A 26592-nucleotide genomic window follows, 5' to 3' on the forward strand; every position below is an offset into this window, starting at 1 on the left:
AATATTCTAGAATCGTGATTGTAGCCCCGCAAGACATGTTGTTCAAAATAGATTGACATCTTCATATAAGGATTTTTGCCGTTCGATCTACCCGCGAGAAAACTTTGTACAGAAAATGCTATACGAGAAACCCTTTCCCCCTCTCTCGTGCTACATGATGCTAATAGACATAGATCAGGGTTTCCGAGCGAACTGTTTCAGGTACTCGTAATCCTCCATGCAATCGTCGACGACCTGTTGCAATTCGGGTCGGAGAGCAGGTTTGGTCGATTCCGAATGCGATTTCGCAAGGGTCGGACAAGAGTCGTTGTCATTGTTTGCTTGTTTGCCAACACCCTGTCGTGAGATATTCAACGTTCGCTTCAGTGGTCTGTCCTTGCTAGTCAAGAGTCTGAACGAGAAACCCCGGTTACCTTGCTCTTCTTGGCATCATCGTGGAATCCCGGCCATTTGTCACTGCAAAGAAACTTCGAAGTCAGCACCTTTTTTTTGGTGAAGGGGCACTGGGAAACCAGAACAGGAGAATTCACTGACAAGTGTTCACGTTTCTGATCGTCCCATTCGAGCATCGACTTGTCAAACTCGATCCCAACTTCTTGACACCACATGTTCATGACTTGTTCCGGGTTCTTCAACAGTTCCTCACTCTCGATCAACAACGGGGTCGTTCCCGTGTGTTCGCGCACGAAATCAAACAGTTTCCTCAATTCGGCGTACCCCATCTCTTTGCCGTCGAACCCGTAGAACCCAGTCACGGCCGATGCGTCTCCCTCGCACAACCTCGCATACGAAGGAACCGCTTTCGAAGGGTGGCGGATCAGGAACGTGTGCGACATGGAAGGTTCGGAAGGGAACAAGAGTTCGGTCGGGACCAAAGTCGGGTTGGAAGCCGTAGTCGAATGTCCAGACAACGAAGGAGCGACGGTGCCATTCGGTTTCGACAAATCGATCAGGTATTGTGCCATATCTGGAGTATCAAAAATGCAAAGGTGGAACGAGGAGGTGAGCCGACCGAGAGAAACGGGAACTATCAAAGCGACCGGCGGAAGAGGGAAGCGCACCTTTGTTGAATGTTCGCTTTCCGTCTACAATGGTGACGAGATCATCGCAAGACTAGTCGAACAACAGCATCAGCAACTCTCGAGAACCGGAAAGGCGAAAAGGGAAAAACAAGAGGCGGTATTGTGACCAGAGCGCGAGATTCTCTGGACGTCCACCTCTGGCTCGAGAAGAGCTCACCTTTTTGTACGTCTGTTCCCAGTTCTGACCCTGCCTGCACTCCTCTTCCGTGAATCGCGAACTGACTCGTTCTCGAGAGTAGTACCAAGCTTCTCCAAAGTGTTCGTGGAGGACATGAAAATTGGGCAGGGCGAGGATCATGCATTCAAACATGGTTGAACACGAGCGAGGATGACACCATAGGTTGACGATTTTGGGAGGACCTGCAGCTGGAGAGGTTGAAGGAGACATTGCTGGTGACTCGTGATGCAATGTGGAGTCGAGCGTGAAGTAGACGAGATACTGGGCGGCAAACACTCAAGGAAGGATGAAGCAGGGTGTGTCTGCTGGGTGGCAGGTCTCTTTGGACTTGAACGAAGAAAGCCAACGGCTGAAAACTTGGGAGTTTCGAGGACCCTGAATGTTCGTGCTGTACAGCGCCCCCCGCCGCATATGCCCCGGTTCCGATGTCGCCTTCGGTGCGCAGGCCGATCCAAACCTTGTTTTCTCGATCTTGTCGTATTATCCATAGCAAATACAATTCCTATTGATTGCTTGCAGCAACAGGAATTTATGGGCTCGGCAAGATGCGGTTGTTTATATATTGCAGAAATACGTCAGACAAGCCCCGGTTATGACACGTGTCATCTTCAAAAAAATACGGGGAATACGTCGCGTCACGTAGTCTCTCTTGTTAGTCTGACTGTCAAACCGATATATGCCCTCGCCCAAAGCGCTGCAGAGAGCACTCAAGGCCATACGCGCCGAGGAAGCGTGGGTTTCGCGATGGCTCAACTGGGTGACTCTCGCCTGCGCATTGCTGTTCTTTGTGCTCAACGGACAAGGTATACTGGCTCCAACTACCGGTGGTAAGAAGGACAAGGCTTCAAAGAGCTACATGGGGTGGATCGGCGGAGCGTGAGTTGCTACTTGATTTCATGCATATGAGGCTCTATCGAGCCTGGCAATACAAGCTGAACCTGCCAATTCGATGCAGGATCGCTGTGAGCAAAGTCGTAGTCAGGTGGTACTACGTGAAGAAGCGAAAGGGCATCGGTAAGTACAACTTTTCGAAAGCCAAGAACCTCGCTCGACAAGGACATGTCTTGGGAAACTTGTGCCGGCCATCGATTCCGCAGGCTGACGCTTCTTCGTCTGTCGCGTCGCCAATAGAGATCGAATTGCTTGAGAGAGAGCCTGATGCGATCACTAGCGACCGAGCGCCGAAAAAAACGAGAAAGACGAGGCGGTAGTTTAACGCAGACAGTAGCGATGCTCGATGTGGGTGGGTATTCGACAACGTCTGTATATTGTACTATAGTATTCGAATGAAGCAGTCGGCGGAGAGGCGAGCGGTCCAGTCACGCCCCAGACCCAGCAGACCCAGCGCGGCGAGCACGACAATCAAGTCATTGGCCTCGCGTCGGTCACGGGGATACTGTGCAGGCAGAGTGTTTGCGGCCCGAGAGCACACTCGCCGATTCCGCGTGCGCGCGTTCAAGAAGCTCGCCTTTCGAGATTGCTCGGACCAGTCCGAGCGCGCCGGGGAAATCCGTTCGGCCTTTCACTGAATCTTAGACGTCCTCACGCAATACGGCACCGGTCAGATGCAACAAGTTTTCGACGTGTGCCAGAGCGCTCTTGTCGATCTCGCGTATCACCACAGCCTATTCGTGACCGCGCTCGAGACGACAGGGAAAGGGATGGTGGACTTTATCGTCGCTACTGAATCGCTGCTGCATTCGCTGGACAATGCTGCAGCAAGCGAACCGGCAGATGGTCAACTCGTGGCCAAGACGATGAAGGGTTTCCGCGAACACGCTGGCAAGCAGACTGCCGATCTCGTGCGGGACGAGCTGGAACTCCTCAACATCACCGAGTCAGAGTGCCGCGCGTTCGCCAAGTCGTCGTCCGAATGGATCAACCCAATCGTCTTGATTGACTGCTTGCGTGAAAAGCGACGGCCCCGTCGATCCAAGTTCCGCTTGAACGTAGCTGCACTATTACACGCCAACTTCGCGTCGAGCTCAGCCAACTTCAAGCTTGCCAGCGCTCAGCACGCTTCGACTGTGCTCCGCGATCTCACGCGTCAGGCAGTGTCGGATGCTACGGGGCTGTTGCAACGACCAGGCGACTTTGGACCCAACCCGACTCCGAACGCGAATCGGCTGCGACTCGTAGAAGTCGAGCGTCGAAGAGGCGAGTCCTAAAGCCCGCGTTCGGAGTCCCGTAGCATCCAACACTGCCTGACGTGCGAGATCGCGGACTACTGTCGAAGCGCGCTGCGCACTGGCAAGCTTGAAGTTGGCTGAGCTCGACGCGAAGTTGGCCTGGAGCAGTGCATCCGAGTTCAAGCGGAACTTGGATCGTCGTGGCCGTCTCGTTTCGCGCAAGCAGTGAAGCAAGACGACTGGGTTGATCCATTCGGACGACGACTTGGCGAACGCGCGGCACTCTGACTCGGTGATGTTGAGGAGTTCCAGCTCGTCCCGCACGAGATCGGCAGTCTGCTTGCCAGCGTGTTCGCGGAAACCCTTCATCGTCTTGGCCACGAGTTGACCATCTGCCGGTTCGCTTGCTGCAGCATTGTCCAGCGAATGCCAGTAAGGATCCAGTCGCGACAAAAAAGGCTAGAACACCCTGCCCTGTCGTCTCGAGCGCGATGACGGATCGTCGTCCTTTGGTCCCGTGCCTGTCTCACTCGTGGATCGGACAAGGCACTCGTCGTCGATTCGGAACTGGATCGCTGTGAGCAAGATCGCGGTCAGGTGGTGCTACACGAAGAAGCAGAGGGGCATCGTTGTGACTGTCTGACTCGAGCGAGCTCCGAGTCCAGGTCAGCTCTGTACCGACCTCGAGAGGAATCCCTTGCGCGAGAAGCTGCCGAGCTTCGTGTTCTTGGCGCGTCGCTCCGACTTCTTCACACGCGGGCCTGACTTGTAGTCGGAAGGATCGTCGTATCGCGGGAGTGAGAAGCAGAAGAAGCAGAAGAGGCGCGCCCTCTGCACACAGACCTCTGGCTCTCGAGCCGCTTTTTCTTGGCGAGACCCGCAAAGGCCTCGTTTCCCGAAAGAAACAAGTTGAGTCGGGTACCGATTCCGCAGGCTGACGCTTCTTCAACGGTCGCGTCGCCAAGAGGTCGAGTTGCTCTCGAGAGAGCCTAATGCGTTCCCGAGTGATAGCGAGAAAGACGAGGCAGCAGGTCATCGCAGACGAACTCGATTCTCGATTTGAGGTAAATATGTCACAACGTCTGTGTGTTAGTCTCGTGCGAGGGCTAGCTCACTGGCATACGAGCTGGCTGGGAGATAGTAGACCTGTTGTTGAGTGATCTTCGAAGCGCAATCGGAGAGCCAGGTGTCGCTCCGGACAGCCCATTGCTCGAACAGTACTGCAGTTGATACGCTCATCGGGTAGCTGCATGGGCCATGTCGAGGGTGTCGAAGGAGAGAGGAAAGGAAGTTTCGGGCGACGTCGACTGCGGTCTCCTCGCTCGACTGACGTACCAAGCTCTATACGCACCGTGATCGCAGTAATCGGTCTGGTAGCATGGGTATCCTGTCGCTGTTCACCAAGGTTAGCTTCTGCCACACTCTCGCCCTCCCTCATGATCTGACGTCTTCCGTTTGCTTGTCTCATCTCGGTCTGTCGCGCAACACAGACCAAGGAAGTCGACTATGACACGTACCTGTCGCTCTTGCAGGACAAGATTGCAGCGCGCCAACAGAAACTGCAGCAGATCCGCCTACGAGAACGTCGTGCGAATGCGCTCTTTATCACGTACGGCATCGCCCTGTACGTTCTCTATATCGCACTGTGGTACTTTGGTGTTGTCGGCAAGAGATACGGGCACCATTCTACATTCGAAAAAGCGGTTGGCATACTTCCAATGATCGTGTTTCCTGTTGTGTGAGTGGTTTTCTCCATGCTTTACGCCGTTTTCGCTCGCCTAACTTTTCCAGCGACTGTAGCATCATCTTCACGAGACGAGCTGTGAGATGGGTCTATCGCCGAAGAGAAGCCAAGGAAGGTGAGCGCGAAAACATTCGGATCTTTTCAAGGCGTGAAGTTTCTGACTGAGGGGGTTCGCTCTCGCCGGTAGAAATGATCATCAAGAGCCTCCTCAAGAAGAAACAAGACAAGGTCGAGGAGATCAAGAAGAAGACGGGCTACTACTCGACCCGTGACCTTCTTGAAAAGTACGACGAGGGGCTCAAGAAGAATGTGAGTCTTCTGAACGCCCATCGCGCAGCCTTCAAGGTCGACGGCTTACATGTAATCTTGTAGTCCGATCCGAGGAGCTCTCTTCCGGGAACACCGATCAAACAGATCGGCAAGCAAGGCAGTCTCCCTTCTTCGGCTTCGACTCCCGCTCGACTCGCTTCCGCATCTGGGCCTTCGACCCCGCAAGCGCAGGTCGCAGGTCACGCTCGCTCTGCAACAACGGGTTCTGTTGCCCCGTCTCCCGCCGGTTCGGTTCCATTTCCCAGCTCCTCTCCAGAGGTGCACGCTCCATCGCCCCGACCGCAGCAAGCCGGGGGTCCTCCAGTGAACTCGCTTCCGCAATCTCGTTCTGTCATGGACAAGCTCGCCGATGCCCTGCTGGGAGTCTCGCCAGAGGAAGCGAACCCGCAAAATCACAAGTATGCGTTGATCTGTCAGCGCTGTTACGCTCACAACGGCCTCGTGCCGAAAGACGACTTTGACTTCGTCCGTACGTCTCGCTTCTAGGTGTCGCTCAACAGACGTACGACATTATAGAACGTGAATTGACTCGACTTTGCGCTGTACAGAATATCGATGTCCGCATTGCGGTCATTTCAACCCAAGGAGGAGAGATCCCTTGCTGCCCTCAGGCTCGAGCGCGAGCTCTGCAAGCTCCGAATCAGTACACCCTCACCGTCGCGTGCAATCGATGCACGCGCCTTCGCCTCTTCAACGATCGTACCCGTTGTTTGATTCGCCCGCTTCGCCAGAGATGCAGGAACGCACTCGGGCTGGAGACGAGCACAGTGATGATCAAGAGGAGGAAGTCGAGGCTGCGAAAGAGGTTGTGTTGGACGAAGGTAAATCAGGTAGCTCGGCGAGGAGTCAGCGCAGCGACCAAGAACCTCGGAGGAGAAGGGCCGGGGCAGCAGTGCATCGCGAGGAGGACGAAGATGACAAGATGGACACTGAAGAGTAAGGCTGCTTGTCGATGTAATGTTTTTAAGGAATTAGATACGCCCGCGGGATTTACGCACGGTGTATCCATGGCACCGCCTCGCGAGCATGCGCACGCACCGACCGATCCCGGAGGTTCAGTAGATTCCCCTCATCGTGCCACCATTCCGGTATCGCACGATCCAAGCAGAACAGATTCAACGGTGTCTGCCGCCCGTTAGCCGGAAAAGTTCGCCCGCGGCGTCATTGAAAGGAGGTGCGCGTCGGGCTCCTTCCTGTTTTGGTGTCGCGACCCCCCTTCCTCACAACACGGCAGGTCGTCTCGTGCCACACGACAGGTCTCGAGAGGGTCGGCCTTAGCGAGCCTCGATGCAAGGTGAGCAGCTGATCTTGCCTGGCGTCATCGTACCCGCTGCGTGTTTGATGAACAATCTTGGCGCCATCCTCCTCGTCTGCTCGTCGCGCTCGGCACGCTCCAGCCCATCCGATACATTCGCCGTACAACCTCAACACGCCGCTGACCGCGCCGCGCGCGCAGCCTCCGCCCTCGCAGATCCCGACTGAGCGCTTGACGACTACGGCAGAGCGGTGGGCGAACGGCACTCTCCAAGCATCTCCGACTCCTCCACCTTCGTTGAACCCACTCAACAACGCGCCCCAGATGTATCCGAACGGGAATTACGCGCCGCCCCCGCCGCCGAATGGAAATGTTGGTGGACACCTCTCGCGTCCTCAGAGCTACTCGGTCGGCGCAGGCTACCCTTCCGGTTCCAACACGATGCATGTTCGCCCTGCTTCTTACGCAGCTGCGCCCCCGCCTCCCCCGAACAGCTATGGACAGTTCCCGCCGGTACCGCCGCAAGGTTCCTTCGCTGCGCCTCCGCCTCCGCCTCTTGCTCCTCCTGCGCAAGCAATCATGAACCCTTATTTTCCTCCCGGACCCCCACTACCTGCACCTCCTCCACCCCATGTTCCGCAACAGACTTATCTGGCACCGACACTGATGCCATCGGGGCTTCCCCAACCGACCAACGGCGCGAACTACCAAGTTGGCCGACCTCCTCGGGTTGCGAGTATGCAGCCTACCGATTTCGCCTCGCTGCAGAGCGACATGAACCGATTGAGCCTCAGCGGATCGAATCCCGCCCTCAGTTCGAGCCAATCAGGCAGCAGCCTCGGCGATAGGGTCAATTACTACGCTTCCCCGGAAGAGGGTCCGCCGCACAAGCTCAGCGTCACACATCCCGACGTAAGTTCAAGTCCCGTGTGTACGCGCTCGGGAGGGTATCTGAGAGACTGATCCATCAGATTTCTCGAGAGTGCACAGCAAAAAGTATTGGCGAGCATGCGCGACGCAGCATGGGCGAACGGAGGCGACATCTCGCGCAAGGTCGCATGGTCGAAACAGGTGCTCAAGTTTATCGAACGAACGCAGGTCAGTCCCCCGAAAGCGAGATGTTCACCGTCAAAAGGTCATCGGAGGCTTAAACTGCTGCGGCGAATCTTTGTTTCGACAGGCTGCAGCGGGAGAATCGTCTCGGATCAGCGATCCGACCCTCGTGAGATGGACCGACGAGGCACTCAACCACATCCTCACTTCGGCTTCATCTCCAAACCCGGTCCCGCTCGCGTTGTACTTGCGCGGAGACTTGTCCGCTTCGGGTTCGTTCCCTTCGTACCGCTCAAAAGACGCCAAATTGTCGTTCCGCGATTTTGAAGCAGCGGCCAATTCGGGATATGTCAAGTCGTGGTTCCGAATCGGTCGAGCGTACGAAGACTTTGGTGACATTCGTCGAGCGGTCGGGGCGTACGAGAAGGGAGTCGAGAAGGGAGACTGTGGCAGTACGTATCGGCTGGCGATGGCGTACCTGCTTGGCCAGATTGGAGTGCAGGCAGACGTGCCCAAAGCGATGGCGCTGTTGAAGCGGGCCGCCGACACGGCTGATCTCGATACCCCTCAACGTGAGCCCGATTTCCTGTGTTCCACGCAGTGGTGTCAGAGCTAAATCGCTCCCGAGGCATAGCACCGTACATCCTCGGCATGCTCCTGTCTGGAGAGTTCGACTCGCCATCGATTCAACTCAATAAAGCTCTGATCCCACTCGACAGCGACGAAGCAAAGTGGCGAATCGAGCGCGCAGCGTACCTTTCGTTCGGTCCAGCGCAGTACAAAATGGGATTCTCGTACGAATATGCGACGCTCGGTTGCCTTTTCGATCCCCTGCTCAGTGTTCAATATTATGCTCTGGGTGAGTCCATCACTATTGAGCCTGACGAGAACAAGACTCTGACGTCTCGATATCATTCTTTCAGCTTCGCAAAATGGAGAAGTCGAGGCAGACATGGGTGAGACAGATGGCCCAGATTTCTCGGTCATACTGGAGAAATGCGTCCGCTAATTGTCCTTGTCTTGCACAGCACTCTCAAAATGGTACCTCTGCGGGTCGGAGGGCAACTTTGACAAGAACGAGGCGTTGGCCGTCACGTTTGCAGAGAAAGCTGCAGCCCGCTCTCTGCCTTCTGCCGAGTTCGCTCTCGGATACTTCAGGGAGGTCGGAATCAATGGATCGATCGATCTCGAGCAAGCGAAACGCTGGTACCAACGAGTGAGGTACTTCATCGATCGCTGCAACGCATGAAATCAGGCTGACGTCGAAACACAGGCGGCGAGTCACGGCAACGACGATGCGAAAAAACGTCTCGACGCGCTCGACAAGGCGAATCCCGAGCTACTCAACCGCACCGATCACGAGCAACACGTCGACACGAAACTGGTGCGCAAGCGCACAGCTGCCAAATTGAGATCTGACGAGGAGCGAGAACGACAAGCTGCTTCCAAACTCGCAGTGTCACTCTCAGGGCCTGACCTGTCTGCCCCTCCACCTCAAACGACACTTCAGGGCATCCCTGAACAACCACATCAGCAGCTTCAGCATGGAGTCAATGCGGGTCGGCAGTCGGTGCAGTCGGTCGCATCGGCGAACTCAGCCACAACCCTGCGACGCAAGAACACGCAACGACAGGTCGAAGCCGCGGCTCGCATGGGACAACAGACGCCTCTCGGCAACAATGGTCGCCTGCCACAGGGCTACAGCACTAGTCCACAAGGAACGCCTAGTCGCCAATCTTACCGTCTCTCGGACGCTCCCCCTTCAAACCTTCCGGTCACCCAGCGTCCACCAGCGCAACAGATTAGACCTGTACAAGAGATCAATGTTGCGCCGCTGCAACCCCAGCGAGCACAGCCTTCTAGTTTTGCCGAGATGGTGAATTTCCTTTGTCCCTGATCCGGTTTCTCGCTTCAACTTGAACTCACACAACGATTCTCCTTGACTTCAGGGAATCACGACCACGAAGGCGAAAAAAGACGATTGCTGTATAATGTAGAGTCCTCGCTTTACCTCCTCCCTTTTCTATGGCTCTTCAGTTTTCCCCCATGTATACCCATTTTATCGGTCTCGTCTTGTCTGTTGCTGCGACGCTCACGATGAGCTATCTAGAAGCTCAGCAGATGCGTCGAGCGCTGTATTTGTCTTTTGTCTTTTCTCGTAATCTCGCACTCTGCTTTCGTTGCTTCTCTTTCTCTTTTCCTCTCAATGTGCGGATGGACAATTCACAGTGGAGATCGACTTCCGTCTGGAGATTTTTCTTGCACGTGATATTGCCTTCGATAGCCGTTCTAATTAATCAATTTAGCCGCGCCGCGGGCGTGCGTCAATACTCATTGAACGCTCTCGCTCATAGTCCGGCAACAGTCTCACCGCTACAGAAGCGCCTTAACCGCACAACGGCGAATCGTAATCGGCCGTTTCACTCCTCTCAAGAATACGATTAACAGGACTCGCGAGCTCATTCAACTCGACAATCGTTTCGGGTCTTCAATCGTAGGGAGGCCGTGAACATCTTGAAAGACGGACTCGGTCTCGTAATCGCACCGGAGGACCTGCGAGCGCCGGCTCAGGAGTAGTAGGAAGGGAACGATGCCGAATCCAATCATCAACACCTCGATGCGGAAGAACTACAACTCGTTCGGGGTCGAAAACTATTACAACCTGGTACAAGAGTCGTGTACGTCCCCACTCTGACCTGCAAGCGGAAACAGTGAACCTGATCCGATCCTGACTGCTGCCCATCGCAAAATAGATCGGAATCCTCATTTTCCTGGTCTCAAGAAATGTCTAGCGCAGCTGCTGGACGTCTATGTTGCCAAGGAGAAACCGTCAAGCATCAAAGTTCTCGATCTTGCGGCAGGTTCTGGGGAAGCCACCGAGGCAAGATACCTTTCGAAAAAAACGCTTAGAATACGAGTTTGGCCTCGCAGTTGACATGGCTTGCTCACATGACAGGCGTTGCTGTCGTGGAAAACATCAAGGTGGCCACCTGCTGTGCCCGCGTCTACATCTGATCCCACGACTTCAGAAGTGAGCGGCTCGGCTCCCGCGCCTACTCCCTCGACCTTGCGACCACCTATACAACCTCGACCGTTTATCCCGCCGAGGGCCATCGTGCGACCAAATCGACCTGCTTCGACACCAGTGATAGCTGAACCTACCATCACCATCACTGCTGCCGATCCATTTACTGCACCAGCTTATCGACAACGAACAGGCTTGCCATGCCTCGAACTCTCTTTCAACCAAGTCGCTGCCGGACAACTGCCTGATCCTTCGGGTCAATTGAGATTTGAACAATCGGAAGACGCAATCACAGATGTTGGCGACTCTCGTTCGACCGAAGGAGAACTGTACGACCTTGTGATCGTTTCGTTCGCGCTACATCTCGTCGAGACTTCCTCTGAGCTTTGGGCATTGTTGCACGAGCTGAGTAAGAGGGCAAAGTGGCTTTGTGTCATTGCACCTCACAAGAAACCCGATGTCAGTCCTGATTCTTGATCTTCCTCTTCTCTCGATATGCGTGGTCGACGTTCCGCATAATGAGCGATATGGAGACTCAACATCTGTATGTGGTCGACAGATCAAAACTACCTGGGGATGGCGGCGGTGGGATCCATCGCAGAATTGGAAACCTGCCGAAGGGAGAGGCAACGTCGGAGGTGCCGAGGGTGACGGGTTCGAAATCGTGCTCGATCGAGTACGCTTGCGTCTGTGGAGGAGTGTGGAGAATTGGGAAGAGCAGCAGTACTAACTTTCGGACGCCGTTGAACTGCGCAACGCCATAATTTTTTTTTCGCTTCTTCTCGTACGAAGAGGCGAGCCATGCTATCCGGCAACTAGTTCGACATGGCTCAAGTAGAGGATAGATTCAGGACAGTCTTGCGCAAACTGCTGGGAGACAAAATTTTCTCCGTCGGACCCCGCTCAGGCCGTGACTGTGTTTGCATCCCGTTGTCTTCCGCTGCCGTCTTTTCCCCTTTTCGTCACGGCCCCGGCAGTTTGACAAGCCATGACCAATCTTCCAGTAAGGGTCCTGGTGCTGTTGGACGGCGACCAAGTTGGTGTAAGTTAAACCTCTCGCTCGCTCTCCCCTCGATGTGCCGACCGGGGATAGGTTACTGACGCTGGTCATCTGGGTCGAAAACATAGCCCGAGAAGAATTTTGTCAGCTGCAAAGCCCAAGGCGGATCTCTGTGGGCGTTCCAGCTCGCCGAACAGTGCAGAAGGTGGGTATCGAGGACGCTCGGCAGGGACGCCTCGATCTACTGCCTCCTCTTTGCGTGCGTTCTTTCTCTGCGGCGCGCCGAATCGACAGTATGTGCTAGGCTGTAGCTCTCTCGCCTAACAGTGATGTCGCGCGATGGTGTCGCTCGATGGATTTGTCCATCGACGCGGTCACTGCGTTCTCGAAAGGACTCTCTGCGACCCCAACTCCGTGCGCGCTAGTGCATACTTTAGCGGGTATTACGATGAATGCTCGCAACGGTGAATGTCCGCGCTCATCCGACAGTCGTCAGCAGCAAGCTGATCAGAGACCCAACAACCGGTTCTAGCGCACCTCGCATTCTTCCTGCCTTCGATCGACTATGTGTTCCTCGGAGGATACTCTAGCGAGAACCATGCTCACCAACTCGGCATGTTGTTCAGGCCCGGGCTGATGTTCCCGCTGCCCAAGATCGTGCTCCTCCAAACGACACGGCGTCCCGTCGCGAGCATGGCTAAACTCGCTCATGCTCAAGCTCAATTCGAAGGATTGATCGATCTCGAACTCAAGGCAGAGGAGCTCATGCCTACAATCGAGTTTGACGATCTGCGAGAAGATCATCCTGCGTTCTCGGCGCCGCTCAAAGAGCCTGCGAACGCGTTGGCTGATCCTGTTACATTGCCTCTCGCCTCGCTCCCCAAATTCCCATGTTCGATACTTTCTTTGCAATTTCGGGCGACACGAGATCGAGGCTGACGAACATCTCGATTGTTAGCATTGTCGAAAGGAGCGAACGCGAAGAACCCATGGCTGGATCCGATTCCTGCTCAATCTACAGTCAAGCAAGCCAACGCCAAAGGAGCTTCAGGTTCCCAAGCCAAGACTGCGACGTCAATGTCATTGAGCACGATCCAACTTTCCCGAGTGCCCCTAGAATCAGCCACCATCGCCAATTACCCTCTCTGGGCTGCAGCAAAGTCTGGATCATCGCAGGTGAGCCGCACAAACAGGCATACATGATGGGCCTGGGTGACACTGAGTGTTTTTTTTCCAAATGACCTCCGACAGGGGACAGCGCCGAAACACATTTCGCCTTCGGCTGATCTCAATCTCGCTGCCACCGCCCTTCCACCTACTACAGCTTCTGCGGGAAATCCTTGTAACCCTCCAGGTTTACTCAACGAAGCTATCCTCGCGTTCATGGAAAGCGACTACTATGATGATGGGCCTCCTTCCAACCCGGTTGATCCCGCTTCGACCTCTCGTCCTCTCGATGATCAAACCGTACCAGCGTTTACTTTGCCCGTCCCGGTTCCAACTCGCAGTCGAAGAATCCCAGATCGATTCCTTCCTCTAGTCCAACTGATTCAAACCTACAATCAATCGACATCATCTTCGTCTCTCGAACCTCCGTTGTGGAGTACGATCGGTTCCGAGCTGTCCAAAGTGACTGAGCTTCCAAAAGGAGTCAAGTTCAAAGATCTCGTACTTGAAGCTCAACAGGCAGGATGGGTTGTCACTGGGAATCGAAGTGGCGAATCTGAAGGAGGAGGAGGAGGAAGGGAATGGGTCAAATTGAGTAAACGCGCAGAAAGGGCTTTGACTAGTCACGAATCCGCGAAAGACTGAACAGCGAGTTTGGGCTGAGACGTTCATGGGGGTGGAATCTTGAAAGTAGGGTTGGAACTTGGAAGAGGAAGTCAAAGAAGTCTGCAAAAAGAGAGAAAGCTGGCTTTTTTCTCCTAGCTTGAAATACGACAGATGTTATCATATCGAAGATGGACAGGTATTGCAAAGAAAGCCGACACAAGATAATGCGAGAAAGAGGGAACTCGGGAGCTTGAAAGGTCAGGAACCGCTAATGCTCCAGCTCGAGTCACACAGCTGAAAGAAGCGGCCGACGAAGATGAAGGGAACAGTACACAAGAGGTACAAGGTACAAGGCAAAAATCGCTACGAACCCATAGAACGGAGAATGAGAAAAGGACATGCCAAAAAAAGAGCCAGCTTTTTTTCTTTCTTCTCAGCTGTTGGTGGTTCCTCCAACAACGAGAGAGAGGTGTGCGAGTGGCGCAGCATTAGATGCCTTGCAAGTTGAAGAGTTAGAGACTCGTGCTAGATGGAGAACGACTAGTGTTGAGGAGGCGGTGCCGTAATTTCTTCGTAGATCAGAGCTGGTGAGGAAGCGACAAAAAATCAGTTCGATGTTCGTCTTACCCCCGCAACCGGACGGAAAGGGCATGTTCTCTTACTCTTGAGTTGTTCTCGACTGAGCTGCTGCTGATCAAATGCAAAGAACGATGGAGGCAACACCGGAGCAACCGGTTCGTCCTCGGGATCATGGTAAGGATCCAAATAAGCTACGAGATCGTGGGGACACTCTCGTGATCAGCCGCGCACTCTTGGACCGCATGAAAAGAGGAATGGGTTGCTCACGATGCGCCAAAGCGTTCTCGACCGAGCTACGCTTCTTTGGGTTGAATGTCAAACACTTCTCTAACAAGTCGATCGCCATTGGGTTCGCGTTCGGGTACAAGGTCATGAGAGGTTTGCGTTTTTGAAACGGCAACGCTCGCAGGTAATCTCGAGAGCGTTGCGAGTTGATTTGGTAAAAGTCTTCGAGCGAGGGAGTACCGAGAACTCCGAGGATCAAGGTCAATTGATGGTGGTCTGTTATGGCGCCCCATCTTGTTGTCAGCAATGGTTGGGCGTCCAGATCAAGGCAAGGCAAGGGGAACTCACAATCCCGACCAGGGAACAAGGGTTTCCCGCTTAGCATTTCTGCCAAGATACAGCCGACCGACCCTAGCAACGAGCGCAGTGGAGTCCGATGAGCGATTTAAATTTTCACGAAAAGCGGAAAGTAGATTAAACTCACAGACATCGATCGCGAAAGTGTATTCTTTGAATGTCAGCATGATCTCGGGAGCTCGATACCACCTCGTCGCAACATATCTTGTCGACAGACGGAGGGTACACGATCAGTTAAAAAGGTCAACATTGGCAATAAGGTGTGGCTCACTCGGTCATGAATCCAACCGCTTCGGTTTCACTGCTCATGGCCGATCTTGCCAATCTTCAGATTGAAACCATCAGGTCAGAGGTCAGTTTATGAGAGCGAAAGCAGGCGGCAACGGTCATCACTTGCCCAAAATCGCAAATCTTGAGGTCACAATTGGCATTCAGGAGAAGATTCGACGGTTTCAAATCTCGATGCAACACTCTGAAAACGAAGCATCTTGAGCGTCAGGACAAATCCGTTTCGAAATGAGAACTGGGCGAGGAAAGCTTGCGCTGCAGAATGGAGAGCTTTGAGACCTCGAAGGGTTTGACTGTGTTTTCGGAAATCGAGGTACATTAGTCCAATCGTCAGGGGAGGGACACGTGGAGTTGAGCGCACTAGAGGAAATATTGACAGCTGAAGAGGGGCAGGGAAGAGTCAGTGTTGCGCACGGCGGCGTGTTGGACGAGACGAGAGCCTACTGGTCGTCAGACAGTTCCTGACTTCGGATGACGCGATGCAAGTCGGTCTCCATGAGTTCCTGAAAGAGCGACAAGGTTCAGTCAGAAACCCTTCTTGAGTGAGACAGGCGAGAGCGGGTCGCCTTACCTGGATGAGGTACACTTCGGAGAAGGTTTCGAGCGAGGTAGGTTTGACAATGTCGAGGATCGAGATGATGTTCTCGTGGTTGAACCACCGGAGCAGTTTAATCTCTCGGAGCGTGCGTAGACAGAACACTGCAGAGTCGAGCGGCGTCAGGAATGCCTGTCGCCAGAATGAGCACGAGCGGGAGGCAACTTGCTCGAATGGTCGAAAGGTGTGATTTTCTGCAGCAAGCAATCACAATCGAGTCAGTGATATTTCCACCAAGGTATCACAGGTATAGGGCGCACCTTGATGGCGACTTTTGATTGAGTCGAGGCATGAATCGCCGAGCTGCGAAGGCGAGGAGAGACGGGTCAGGCGCGCGAGTGCGCAAATGCAGGCGACAGAGACGACTCACCACACGACACCGTATGCACCTTCACCGACGACATCGACGCTATGTCGCAGAGAGAGCGCAGGGAGGTGCCAGACAGGGTCAGCCGCGACGAAGCCGAAAAAGAGGGGGTTGGTGCGGCTCTGCGCGATCTCAGGGCGGAACAGGCGCGGCTCACATCTTGTAGTCTGCACCGACTTCGAATTTGCGATCCATGGGGGTCGAACGGTCGCTGCGAGCGAGGTTGGCAGAGCGAGAGGAGGTCGGCGGGCGATGATGTGTCAACACGCGAGCTGAGCGGGTCGACGATACGACTGGAGGTCTTGTGGGATCTCGAAGCGACGCTGCTCGCAGTACGGTCGAAGGAGAGCGATCGCAGGGACGCGGCGCAGCGAAATGAGGGTTGAAACCGCGGGCAACGGCGCTCGACCGACGCGCGCGGCGCGTGAAACACGTGTCTGAACCCCGGAAAAGCTTTCCCCGTCCGGTCTGGCTTGCGCACTCTCGCCTGCGCGTGGCTGGTCCGAGTCGCAATCGAGCAGTGGTCGCATGCCTCCCGACATGTACGCCCTCCGCGTCTGCGCTCTCGCTTCTCTCGAGGGTCTGACTGCTCGCGACACCGCCTCATTCTCATTCTCATTCTTGTCTCTAGCAAGGACTCGATCCAAGTCGGACCGAAATGTGTCGTCGTCGACAGCTGTGATCTCCGTGGAGACATCACGATTGGACCAGGTACATTCGCACGTCATTCTGAAGGCGAGCGAACCCAGCGCGCTGATCTCGGACCGTCTTTGCCTCGAACTGCCTACAGGCACCGTGTTGCAACCTCGATGTACGCTTCTCGCCTTGTCAGGCCCGATCATCCTCGGCTCCAACAACATTGTCGAGGAGAACGTCGTGATCGTGAACCGGCTCAAGCGTCCGCTGGTCATTGGCGACCACAATTTGTTCCAAGTTGGCGCTCGTAAGTTGTCCACGAGCGGTCGAAGTCCACGTTGAAGGGATTCGACGCTGAACTCGCGCGAGTTGCCCCGTGCCAGGTATTGAGTCCCCCACAGTTGGCGACCACAACTCGTTCGGGATCCGATCGAGAACCTCGCCGCACGTCACGATTGGGTCGCACTGTTCGATCGGGGCCGGGTGCATCGTCTTGCCAAATCCATTCGCAGCGACGACGACAACCTCGGCGGCTACCGAAGATGAAACCGACGCGACCGTGGACAAAGTTGCGGACTACACACACGTGTTTGGCGCAGACAACCGTCAAACCATCTACGACAGTGGCGAAGGTTCGGTACAAGAACGCGCGCTGTTTGCGAAACACCTCGACTACCTGCGAGAAACGCTACCAAAATTCCACAAACTGAAGATGTTTTAAACCATAGCATTTTTTCCGTCTTTCTGTACTTCCCCCCGTCTGCTTGACTTGTTGTATGTTCAAAGCGCAACAACCTCTTTGATTGCAGTGCAGAATGGGCCCATTTAGAGGATATTGAGAGTTCACGCTTGATTTTGGCCATCGTCATCGTCTTCGACATCATCGAGTGGCACCTGAGGTGCACCAGCAGGTTCCTCGACTCCATCGTCTCCGTCGTTGTCGTCTCCCTCGTCGTTGGCTGCGCCTTCGACTTCGACATATTCTTCGACCCCTTCTTCTTCTCGTTCTCCGTCCGACTCGTCCCCTTGCAGAGTTCCCATCTCTGCATCATCATCGTTCGTAATTTTTGGTGGTGCGGCTGTCCGCGGTTTCGTCGGTGCGACATACGTTCCATTCTTCTTCTGTTCCGCAATCTTCCTAAATGCTGGTTTCCGACTCGTATCATCAAACAATTCAGCTCTTGTTCTCCGCCAAAAAGAACACCACTGCTCTGAAATAAATAGTTCTCACCTTTGAGTTCTCGTTTGAGATGTTTCGACAGTTCTTCACCTTCGTCTTGCCATCCCAACTGCTTGACCGCTTCCAACACGTGCACCGCGGTGATTGTCTTTTGATTCTTCTCCTGTGCCAGATCGTGTGCTCTGGGAATTTGGTATACTCGTCAATAGATCGTTCCCGTCTGACAGCGAGAGAGGGGGAAAGATTTACAGAGCGGCTAGGTAGTTGATAAACACTGTTGAGCCTTTCACGAGCGCTAACGGAACTTCCTTTTGCAGTTTGACTTCAGGGGCAACCTGGGAATATCGCAACAACCACGGTTATGAGAACGTTCAGCTTGATGCAAGGTAGAAGGAGAGGATAACAAAGACTGACGGCACTTTTCGCCAATCGTGCGACTGCAGTAGTCAAGCAAGGGAGTCCTTCTTTAATCGTGACTTCCTTGTGTGCGGGAAGAAGGGAAAGGGATGCAGCACTGACCGACACTCTTTGGGAGCTCGAACTGATCGATCCCGAGTCCACCTTCTTCCTCATTCGCAGCGTTCGGTGTCGCAGCTGTATGTGCTCCTCCGATCGATTTCTTGCGTGCTGGCATTTTCCTAGGTCGTTCCCGAGGTGTCCGAGGGGCAGTTGATCAAGCGTGTCTCAGAACGACTAGTTCTGGTCCTTTCCAAGCGAAATTCGTGTTCGGTTCGTTGGATATCGATCGCAGGAGAGACCGACTATGGTACGTCGAAGTAGGTGAGCACAGATGAGATTGGTCGTGGGGAGAGGTTGAAGGATAGACGCGATCCGAGGCGTCGCGTACTGTACGTGTCTTCGCTTTCTTCTCACGTGTAGGCTACTTTCCTCATTATCACAAAAAAAACTGCGAACAAGCCTAGACGAATCCAGTACGTTCGCCGCGATACATAGATTCGGATCATCGGAATAATTTGCGCAAAGGGCGCAAAAACATTTGGGTCTCTGATAGGTCAGATGAGGATAGAGTACAACAGTTCGTAAGGGATAAGGATATCGGTCGAGGTCCGTCTAGTCGTGGGGCCAACAGCCTCCCCAAGTTCCATCGCATCCTCCCCAATTTCCAGACCGCTTGAACGGGGGATAGTGAACAGGCTATAGAATCCTCGACGATTGCCACAGAGTCAGTATTCATTGCGCTGTAGTGACCAAAGTGATTGAAAAAGAGTGACTCACATGCCAATAAATGTCGACGCTTCGGACTGAGCCGCGTTTCGTAACCCTCGTGGGTCCTGCCGAAGTCATGATCAACCGTGCCAGGTTCGAGTTGGGCGAGACGATCGCCGCGTCGACATGGTTCGCTAGGATCTCTGAGCTGACAAACAGACTCTACTCAAACCGAAATAAACAAAAATCCATGAGTTCAGGTTCTCGTCATGAACTAGAGACGAGACTCTTACCTGAACATCTTGTGCCCTTTCAGAATCCGACAGATTGTTCCATTCGTCCTGTACGAAACTGTGACGGTCTTTCGAGTCTTCGAGCAGTTGGACATCAAACTTGTGACATTCGGGATCGGCGCGGAACAATTCGAGCGCGTTTGGTTCGGTTGTCATCAGCAACAATCGCGGATTTTTCGACATGTCTGACGTTGAGGGTATCGGAGCGAGCCGGATCGAGCGAAGAGAGTCCCAAGCGGTCGCGCAATGATGCGTGATGTTACCGCTACAGCAGCGAATGCCCAGAACAATTACCAGGAAATCAGTAAGTAATCTTTCCGAGTACCGCAAAGAGGATGACGGACCAGGAGAGTTGGGAGGATCCAACACACTCGCGCTCGAGCTTGTCTCCACCCCTCCAATGCACCCTGGAGAATCATTTAGGGAATGGTCAATTGGGATAGAAGCGTGCAACTGTCTCGATGCGACTCACCCAATCGTCGCACGGCTCGCCTCTCTATTTCCGTCGAGTTCGAGTCTCGCAAGTTCTGCGTTCAACTTGACCCGCAAGAGCGCGTTGAGCTGAAAGTGTTCGGCAGTCAACGCCGAGTATCGATCGAACGATTCCCTGAACACGCTCGGTACGTTCGATGAAATCGGTACAGGCCTCGACGCATCGAGTGTTGGAAGCGAATCGAGGTACGACATGTCGGGATAGACCAGAGCCGTTATATGGTGGTTCAGGGGATGGATGCTGCGAAAGAGCTACGTGTGAGCGGAGAGTCCCATGTGTAGGACGGAAGCTGAAAAGCGCACTCGTCTGTGCTGACCAACAGCCTGTCAATCGCAGGTCTGTCGAACTGGTCGTTGATGACGCTGCCGACATTGGCAGTCGTTCCGTCTCCTCGGCGATAGTATGCGGGATCGTAGAGTTCTTCTGGCGCGTGACAATCGAGCTTCGCTGGCTCAAAAAGGTCGAGGTACCGACCGTACTTGTTTGCGCCTCGATCAAAGAGCATGGTGTAGCCGTGCATGTGAGCGACGATTCCCTGTGCGGTCAACGGGATCAGTACGCGTTCTTCGTCTCTGATCAAAGTCGGTATGCAGCAGTGACCGGAAGAGGAGGTATAAATTTACTGCATGGAGCTATGAGACGGGCGAATGCAATACGTGAGCGGTCCGCGCGTTCGAAGCGGGGGCATAAAGGAGGAAAGCCGAGGCTCACAATTGTCGTTGCTGTACTGCCCCAGCCAAACTGGAAGCTTCGCTGATTGTCGATCAAGAGCTGGTATTAGCACTATCCGTGACCATCAAGAGTGGACAATCGAGAGGAGTAGTGGAACGCACCCAATCGACAAGCATGGTTCGCTCGCAGATCGGCAGCTTGCCCTCTTTTGCGCCCAACGCGACCACTTGGGCATCTCCAAACTTGCGCCACGGTGTCCCGTGGTCTCCTGATCCAGCGCTTGCATCGTTCGAGCCCGAAGCGGTTGTCGAGTGGTACCACAGCCCGGCGGTTAGCGCCAAGCAAACGATGCTCGCAGCGGCGAGCTTGATCCCTCGACCGCCTCTGCGCACTTCAGCACCGAGGGGCGGCGACCACAGACGTGCAGTGCTCGGAAACGACCTCCAGTGACCTTTCTCGAGATCGGCTGCTGGGTCCCGTGGGGAACCATCTGCGCCCTTTGTGAGCGAAACTGCTTCCTCGCTGGCGTCCTGCGCGCCGATGCGGCGAGGATCGCTGGACCACGGGGACATTGCTTCTGGGTACGGCTGTTGGACAGCTGAGCGCGGCTGCTGGTGAGAGTGCGAGCGCGAGAACAATTAATCAGCTCCACGAAAATGATCGCGGCGCCGCGCGCAGGCGATCGTCGGGCCGGGCATGCACGGGCGGTTCGGCGAGATGTTTCTCCTTTTTTCGACCATCGCAGCCAGCGGTGAAGATGAATGTGGAATGTTGGTAGAGATCATCTTGCAGAGTCCGCTACTGAACATCGGCGGGCGCAGCGGAAGATTGGAAATCGGCGAAATAGAAGAAATCTGAAACATCGCCTTGACCGGTGCTTCGACTGTATTCGACTCTCAGGTACAGTGACTGGTAAGGGCAGCTCGTTCAGGGAGGTGGGAGAGCAAAAGCGGGACGAGCGAAATTCGGTGTTTTTCGAGCGCAGGCGGCACTAGATGACAGCCGCCGTTCCACCTCCTCTCGCTCGACCTACATCTTCTGACCCCAAGAGTACCGCATCAGAGTCCAGAACCGACTCGTATGGCTGCTCAGATGGCTCACGGCCTCCGGCCGGTGCCCACGACGACTGCGTCAAACTCATTCAACTTTCACTCAACCGACTCTTTCGTGACTTCGCTCTCGGCTCTCGCGCACGACTCGCTTCAAGGCCACATCGATGACTGCGCAGATGCTCACAGGTGGATCGACAGTTTCTTCCAGAAGCTCGACCTGAAAGGCCCGACGAACGGCCCGAATGGATCGCGGTCAGTCAACATCTGTCTCTCCCTCCGCACATCAGGCTGACGAGACCGCTGCGAGTGTGCAGCCCGGCCATGTCCGAGTTGATGAAGACCCCAGGCCGCAAGCGTACTGTAGGCGCCAACAGTACGAACCACCACGCTGCAGCGGTTCAGCCTTCGGCAGCACAGAAGGATCCCCTCGCGACCCTCTTGTTCCCCGCGCCGCGTTTGCACGACAAGGAAAACGATCTCGCCGCATCGCCGATTCGAACGAGTACGCCAAAGAGACTACTGTCGCCTTCGAACATCAAGAAACCCAGCGTGCCCGCGCTCTCGCCGATGCGATTCGGCTCGCCTCGACCTGCTGCCGCTCGGACTGTCCCTGCGCCCCTTCGTTCGCCACTGCCGGCAACGGCTCCCATGACGGTCCCCCCTGAACCCGTCATCGCGCGAGACTTTGTCCAGACTCCCCTCGCCAAGCCGCTCGACGAGACCGCGCAAGACAACGACTCTGCTGGAGTCGGTGACCTTTCCAACGTCGTTGAAGAAGACGAGGAAAACGGAGACGAGGACGAGGACGGGGAAGAGGCAGAGGAAAAGGAGGAGCAGGAAATGCAAGTCCAGAATGTCGCAGCACAGCAAATCGCCGCAGTCGAGGAAGAAAAGGCTGACCTGTCCATCATCGGCGAGGAGGAGGAAGAGGAAGAGGAGGAGCAAACTGAACCTGAGCCTGTGATTGAACGCTCTGACGCACAAGGCGAAGTCTCCGAAGGTCGAGCTGCAAAAGTCTCGCCTCGTTCCGAACCCACTCCGGCCGTTGTCGCCAGCCTTCCGGTACCTGTACTCTCGCCTCAGTCGCGCTCTGTGTCCGGGGCATCTTCAGTCGCTCCCGATGCGGACGATGACGAGACGGTTCCGCTCAACGATGGTCCTTCAGCGCTTCGTTCGCTCTCCTTCGAGACCGGGCTATCATCGTCACTCCCCGCATCCGCCAACACCCGCACTCCAGGTGGCACATCCGCTCGCTTCGCGGCGGTAGGCTCGTACTCGGCCGCGAAGATCGGCATGGGCAGCCTCAATCACCTCGGTTCGAGTCCGCCTCCGCATTCGACCTCGACCTTCTCGGGCGCCGGTCACAACTCGCGCATCAGCAGCGGAGGAGCGCACCAGCTCAACTTCGTCGGATTGCCCAAGAAGAGTATGGGTCTTGGCCTCGGACTCGGCAGGAATTGGAACAACTCGAGCACGGCAAACACCGACAGTCAAGGCTCGAGCCAAGGCAGGCAGTCGTTCGCGACTACTCCCGCTCAATCTTCTTTCGAAAGTGCGGCATCAGGATCGATCACCGCAACGGGAGCCGTCAAACGCAAATCTCTGACCGGTCTCGACGCTGCGAGCAAGATGTCCAAAGCCTCGCGAGGCTCGGAGGTTGGTGATCAGCCTCGTAGCAAGATCGAACAGCTTCAGAGTCGCATGCAGATCTTCCAGGCGAGGAACAGTGTCGCCGCCACCACCGCCCCGATGGCGAACCGAATGAGCACCGCCGGTATCTTCAACTCGTTCCCGTCCACTTCAAAGACTCTCCCCGGTTCAACCTCGGCCGCCTTTGGCAACCAGACGCCTTCCGTTCCGTCGGCTGCTGCTGGTTCCAAGCCCGTCGCAAGTGCGCCTTCAACCGCGCCGGTGCTCGCAGACGCCACAACAGCGATCGCGTCCGCAGGGATCGTGCGCCGCCCCTCCGTCATGGAACGGGTCAAGTCGTTCGAGCACGCTACTACAACGCAAGATCAGCTAAATCCCCCTTCGCCTTCCAAGATCCCCTCGGCGTTCAACCGCGCGACGTCGCCTGCTCCTCTTTCTCCCCGAGGGCTCGCCTCGCCAACATTCCAGCCGTCTTCGCCGAGACCTGTCACTCGCTCCGCAACTTCCGGCCTACCGCTTTCGACTTTCGGCAGCCCTAAGATGACTACAAGCTCCTCATTCTCGCCGATGATGGGCTCACCAAGAACCATTCCGTCCTCTTTCTTCCGCTCGCCTCCCGTCAATGTCGCATCATCGTCGAACAACCTTCGAGCACCTCCCGCGCCGATCCCTGCGCCTGCCACGCTCCCTCTTGCCGCTGTGTCTCCTCCACGCGCAAACGTTACTCGCTTGACGACTCCTCCTGGTTCGCCACCCGCCATCAACTTCCATTCGATCTTTCAGCGCCTTGCTGAACCGCAGTCAGTATCGACCGCGCCCATCGCAGAGGAAGTCGACGTCGTCAACAACAAAAAAGCGTCGATCATCGTCATTTCCGATGACGAGGAAGCTCGAAACGACAACGGAACCGACGAAGAGGACGACGAGGATGATTACGGCCAAGACGAAGCCGAAGATGAGGAAGAGCTATCGATTCGACCTGTCGGCAAATCCTCCACTTCGTCCGCAGACCAAGAACGCCTCGAGCGCGCCGAGATGAAAGCGATTGCTGAACGTGCCAGGGAAATCGAAGAGCAAGAGGCCGAGCGAGAGAGGGAAGAAGAGTCGAGCAAGAGACTGCCTAGTCTGCCGGTTCCTCAACTCCTCACGAAAGACGACGAGGACGAGGACGAGAACGATGAGGACGATTCGATGTCTGAAGAGGAGGCTGAACAGAGGCAAGGCAATCTGAACGGACGAACGATCGTGAAGAAGGCTACTAAGGAGAACCTCCAGACCCGCACTTCACCTTCCAAAATCGTCATGCCCGGTACTTTCGGAGCTGCTCTCGTTGCTGCCGCTGCCTCCAACCAGAACTCTCCTCGAGAGAGCGAGGTGGAGGACAATGAGGACGAAGACGAAGACGACGAACAAGACGAGAACGATAGGACGACCATGTCGATGATCTCGACTGCCACGAGCACATTCAACTTTGGCGGTCAGGGCCAGAATGGCTTTAAAGTGAGTTCTCTCCAGACCCCTTCTCATGATTCCCTCGCTCATTCGGATGATTGGGTAATGCGCCAGCCTATCAAGCCGAGCAGCCTGCAGAAACAGAACTCGGTTTCGAGTCTTGCTTCGTCCGTGTCGAGCACGTCTGCCCTCGGCCTCAACCAGAGCATCGGTAACGGCGTGCTCAAAAAGTCGACCGCTGCCGCCAAAGCCAAAGCCGCTCAGAACGCCGCGGCTGCCGCCAAGAAGGTAAGCATCCTCTCTCTCTGCTGCAAGTCTTGCGCCGCTCACCCGCCTCGAGCGACAGGAGAAGGAGGACGCCGAACGCAAACGAGCGATGCGGGACTTGCAGGAAAGGCGTGTCCAAGCGCAAAAGAAGAAGCAAGAGCTCGAGCAGAAGAAGCAAGAAACTGAACGCAGAGCGAAGGCCGAGGAACTCGAGAAGAAGCGCAAGGAGAGAGACGAAGCGGTCGCGAAAGCCAAAGCTAGTGCCGCTCGTTTCGCTGCCAAGCAAAAGGTATGTCTCTGGGGCACCATATCAAGAATTTGACCTGAACTAACCTGATCATGTCTTGTGCCTGTGTAGGCCGAGGAGGAGAACTCGAAGAAGCGCAAGATGGAAATGGACACCAAAGTCCCTCTCAAGAAACCGGCTACGCAGGCATCACGCCCCATGACTGCCTCGTCTTCTTCGCACCGCATTTCTTCTCTTGCGACCTCTCAAGGACGACCCGTTGCGGCACCCGCAGCGAACGCGCTTGCGAAATCGGGCGGAGCGAGCTCGATGATTGGCCAGAAGTTCATGTCGAACCAGATCCGCCTGCCGGAATCGTCATCAAGTGCCCAGGGCGCGTCTCGTCCACCCAACGTCCCTTCGACTACCGTGCCAAAACCGTTCGGGCTTTCGACTTCGCAAGGCGGAGCGAATCGTCCTCCGACGGCCCCGCCGTCGGCATTGCGAGCGCCCCCGTCTGCGCACAAGCCTGAGCCTGAGCCCTACCAGGAACTGCCAGAGATTGATTCCGAGTGAGTACTGATGCTACCCTGATGGCAAGCACCAGCGATTAACATCTACTTCTCTCCAGGTACTCGGACTCGGACGACGAGGCGCACGAGAAGAAGGTTGCCGCGTTCCCACGATGGGCGCAATCGCCTGTCTTGACACACCAGCTGCTCGAGCAGCGCAAGATCAACCCGGACGACATCTTTGGCCCGATTCCGTCGCTGTCGGTCGCAGGTGAGTTTTCCCTCTGCGAGCTCGCAGGATCAGGCTAAAGTCGGGATTCTGACTGATACCTTCGTATGTGTGCCTGTAGACATGTTCCGCAACAGTCAGAGCACCGCGCGACTACGGGTGCGCACGTCGTCAGCCCGGTGGGAGGGTACCGACGATCTCACTCGCACAGATATGGAGCGGTACCATAAAGCGATGGGATTCCGTACAACTGTCGCGTCCACATCGACTGCCTCTGCAGGACCCTCGATTTTGGGCAATACCAATCACGAAACTTAGTTTGCATATTTTTTCGATTTTCTTCTTCTCTTACTTTTCATACTCTTCGTCTCCAAGCAACTTTGTTTATTGCCCACCGAATGAGAAACGTGCGAGAGCGAGTTTCCGGAGGCAAGCCATGATTGCGGCTCGGGGCCATAGAAGAACGTTTTGGTTGTGGAGGGACTCGCACGAGATGCCAGTGGGGAAATCCGCAGAGTGTGTAATCCGCCGAAATCCTCGTGGTTTCGGCATTCCCGGCTTGCGCGGCCTGTTCACCTCTTCCCGCTTCGAGTCCTCCTCTCACCCGCGCGTTCTCGACGCCGATAGCAATTCACGGTCCGAATCAGGTCCCCTGAAGTTGAAGCAAGTCGATCCGAGCCTTGCGAAGAGTTGCGAAGGACGGTCGACTCGATCTTTCGGCACAGGGGCTCGCAATTCTACAAACACCGTTGGCGATGCAAGGGTCTTCGGGTCACCCTCTGC

The 26592-nt window shown here is 55.2% G+C and overlaps 11 protein-coding genes across 11 annotated transcripts; 7 read left to right on the forward strand and 4 right to left on the reverse strand.

The window, feature by feature from the left end:
- Positions 1–174: 174 nt before the first annotated feature.
- On the reverse strand, positions 175–1470 carry JCM15063_003817 (uncharacterized protein; the record flags this gene model as incomplete). Its single annotated transcript, XM_076676861.1, has 5 exons — positions 175–336; positions 414–456; positions 535–967; positions 1062–1113; positions 1240–1470. The coding sequence occupies 5 exons, from the start codon at positions 1468–1470 to the stop codon at positions 175–177; spliced, it is 921 nt and encodes a 306-aa protein (XP_076535843.1).
- A 466-nt stretch (positions 1471–1936) lies between these two features.
- JCM15063_003818 (uncharacterized protein) lies at positions 1937–3428 on the forward strand (the record flags this gene model as incomplete). The annotated part of the gene is made up of 3 exons (XM_076676862.1): positions 1937–2136; positions 2216–2274; positions 2797–3428. The coding sequence occupies 3 exons, from the start codon at positions 1937–1939 to the stop codon at positions 3426–3428; spliced, it is 891 nt and encodes a 296-aa protein (XP_076535844.1).
- A 1339-nt stretch (positions 3429–4767) lies between these two features.
- Positions 4768–6403, forward strand: JCM15063_003819 (uncharacterized protein; the record flags this gene model as incomplete). Its single annotated transcript, XM_076676863.1, has 6 exons — positions 4768–4794; positions 4880–5127; positions 5190–5248; positions 5321–5442; positions 5506–5932; positions 6012–6403. 6 exons carry the CDS (start codon positions 4768–4770, stop codon positions 6401–6403), a joined length of 1275 nt encoding a protein of 424 aa, XP_076535845.1.
- A 347-nt stretch (positions 6404–6750) lies between these two features.
- JCM15063_003820 (uncharacterized protein) lies at positions 6751–9768 on the forward strand (the record flags this gene model as incomplete). Its single annotated transcript, XM_076676864.1, has 9 exons — positions 6751–6757; positions 6861–7630; positions 7709–7816; positions 7899–8343; positions 8406–8630; positions 8695–8727; positions 8800–8987; positions 9045–9647; positions 9721–9768. The coding sequence occupies 9 exons, from the start codon at positions 6751–6753 to the stop codon at positions 9766–9768; spliced, it is 2427 nt and encodes an 808-aa protein (XP_076535846.1).
- Positions 9769–10361: 593 nt separating this feature from the next.
- Positions 10362–11526, forward strand: JCM15063_003821 (uncharacterized protein; the record flags this gene model as incomplete). Its single annotated transcript, XM_076676865.1, has 4 exons — positions 10362–10449; positions 10525–10652; positions 10728–11255; positions 11356–11526. 4 exons carry the CDS (start codon positions 10362–10364, stop codon positions 11524–11526), a joined length of 915 nt encoding a protein of 304 aa, XP_076535847.1.
- Positions 11527–11784: 258 nt separating this feature from the next.
- On the forward strand, positions 11785–13608 carry JCM15063_003822 (uncharacterized protein; the record flags this gene model as incomplete). Its single annotated transcript, XM_076676866.1, has 6 exons — positions 11785–11838; positions 11925–12055; positions 12124–12260; positions 12329–12688; positions 12755–12972; positions 13048–13608. 6 exons carry the CDS (start codon positions 11785–11787, stop codon positions 13606–13608), a joined length of 1461 nt encoding a protein of 486 aa, XP_076535848.1.
- A 501-nt stretch (positions 13609–14109) lies between these two features.
- Positions 14110–16175, reverse strand: JCM15063_003823 (mitogen-activated protein kinase; the record flags this gene model as incomplete). Its single annotated transcript, XM_076676867.1, has 14 exons — positions 14110–14153; positions 14232–14339; positions 14416–14649; positions 14722–14784; positions 14858–14934; positions 15002–15055; positions 15128–15202; positions 15273–15311; positions 15380–15397; positions 15463–15521; positions 15590–15745; positions 15874–15916; positions 15984–16022; positions 16138–16175. 14 exons carry the CDS (start codon positions 16173–16175, stop codon positions 14110–14112), a joined length of 1047 nt encoding a protein of 348 aa, XP_076535849.1.
- Positions 16176–16508: 333 nt separating this feature from the next.
- On the forward strand, positions 16509–17337 carry JCM15063_003824 (uncharacterized protein; the record flags this gene model as incomplete). Its single annotated transcript, XM_076676868.1, has 4 exons — positions 16509–16522; positions 16612–16691; positions 16771–16923; positions 17000–17337. 4 exons carry the CDS (start codon positions 16509–16511, stop codon positions 17335–17337), a joined length of 585 nt encoding a protein of 194 aa, XP_076535850.1.
- Positions 17338–17459: 122 nt separating this feature from the next.
- Positions 17460–18430, reverse strand: JCM15063_003825 (uncharacterized protein; the record flags this gene model as incomplete). Its single annotated transcript, XM_076676869.1, has 5 exons — positions 17460–17761; positions 17848–17978; positions 18046–18131; positions 18211–18233; positions 18316–18430. The coding sequence occupies 5 exons, from the start codon at positions 18428–18430 to the stop codon at positions 17460–17462; spliced, it is 657 nt and encodes a 218-aa protein (XP_076535851.1).
- A 437-nt stretch (positions 18431–18867) lies between these two features.
- JCM15063_003826 (uncharacterized protein) lies at positions 18868–20993 on the reverse strand (the record flags this gene model as incomplete). The annotated part of the gene is made up of 8 exons (XM_076676870.1): positions 18868–18951; positions 19033–19185; positions 19257–19521; positions 19601–19663; positions 19729–20000; positions 20066–20284; positions 20461–20502; positions 20583–20993. 8 exons carry the CDS (start codon positions 20991–20993, stop codon positions 18868–18870), a joined length of 1509 nt encoding a protein of 502 aa, XP_076535852.1.
- A 508-nt stretch (positions 20994–21501) lies between these two features.
- JCM15063_003827 (uncharacterized protein) lies at positions 21502–26127 on the forward strand (the record flags this gene model as incomplete). Its single annotated transcript, XM_076676871.1, has 7 exons — positions 21502–21725; positions 21788–24623; positions 24690–24863; positions 24922–25131; positions 25201–25640; positions 25700–25851; positions 25931–26127. The coding sequence occupies 7 exons, from the start codon at positions 21502–21504 to the stop codon at positions 26125–26127; spliced, it is 4233 nt and encodes a 1410-aa protein (XP_076535853.1).
- Positions 26128–26592: the final 465 nt, after the last annotated feature.

This window comes from Sporobolomyces koalae, assembly GCF_050403365.1.
Source record: "Sporobolomyces koalae JCM15063 DNA, S_koalae_JCM15063T_v1_ctg6, whole genome shotgun sequence".
NCBI classification, from domain to species: Eukaryota; Fungi; Basidiomycota; class Microbotryomycetes; order Sporidiobolales; family Sporidiobolaceae; genus Sporobolomyces; species Sporobolomyces koalae.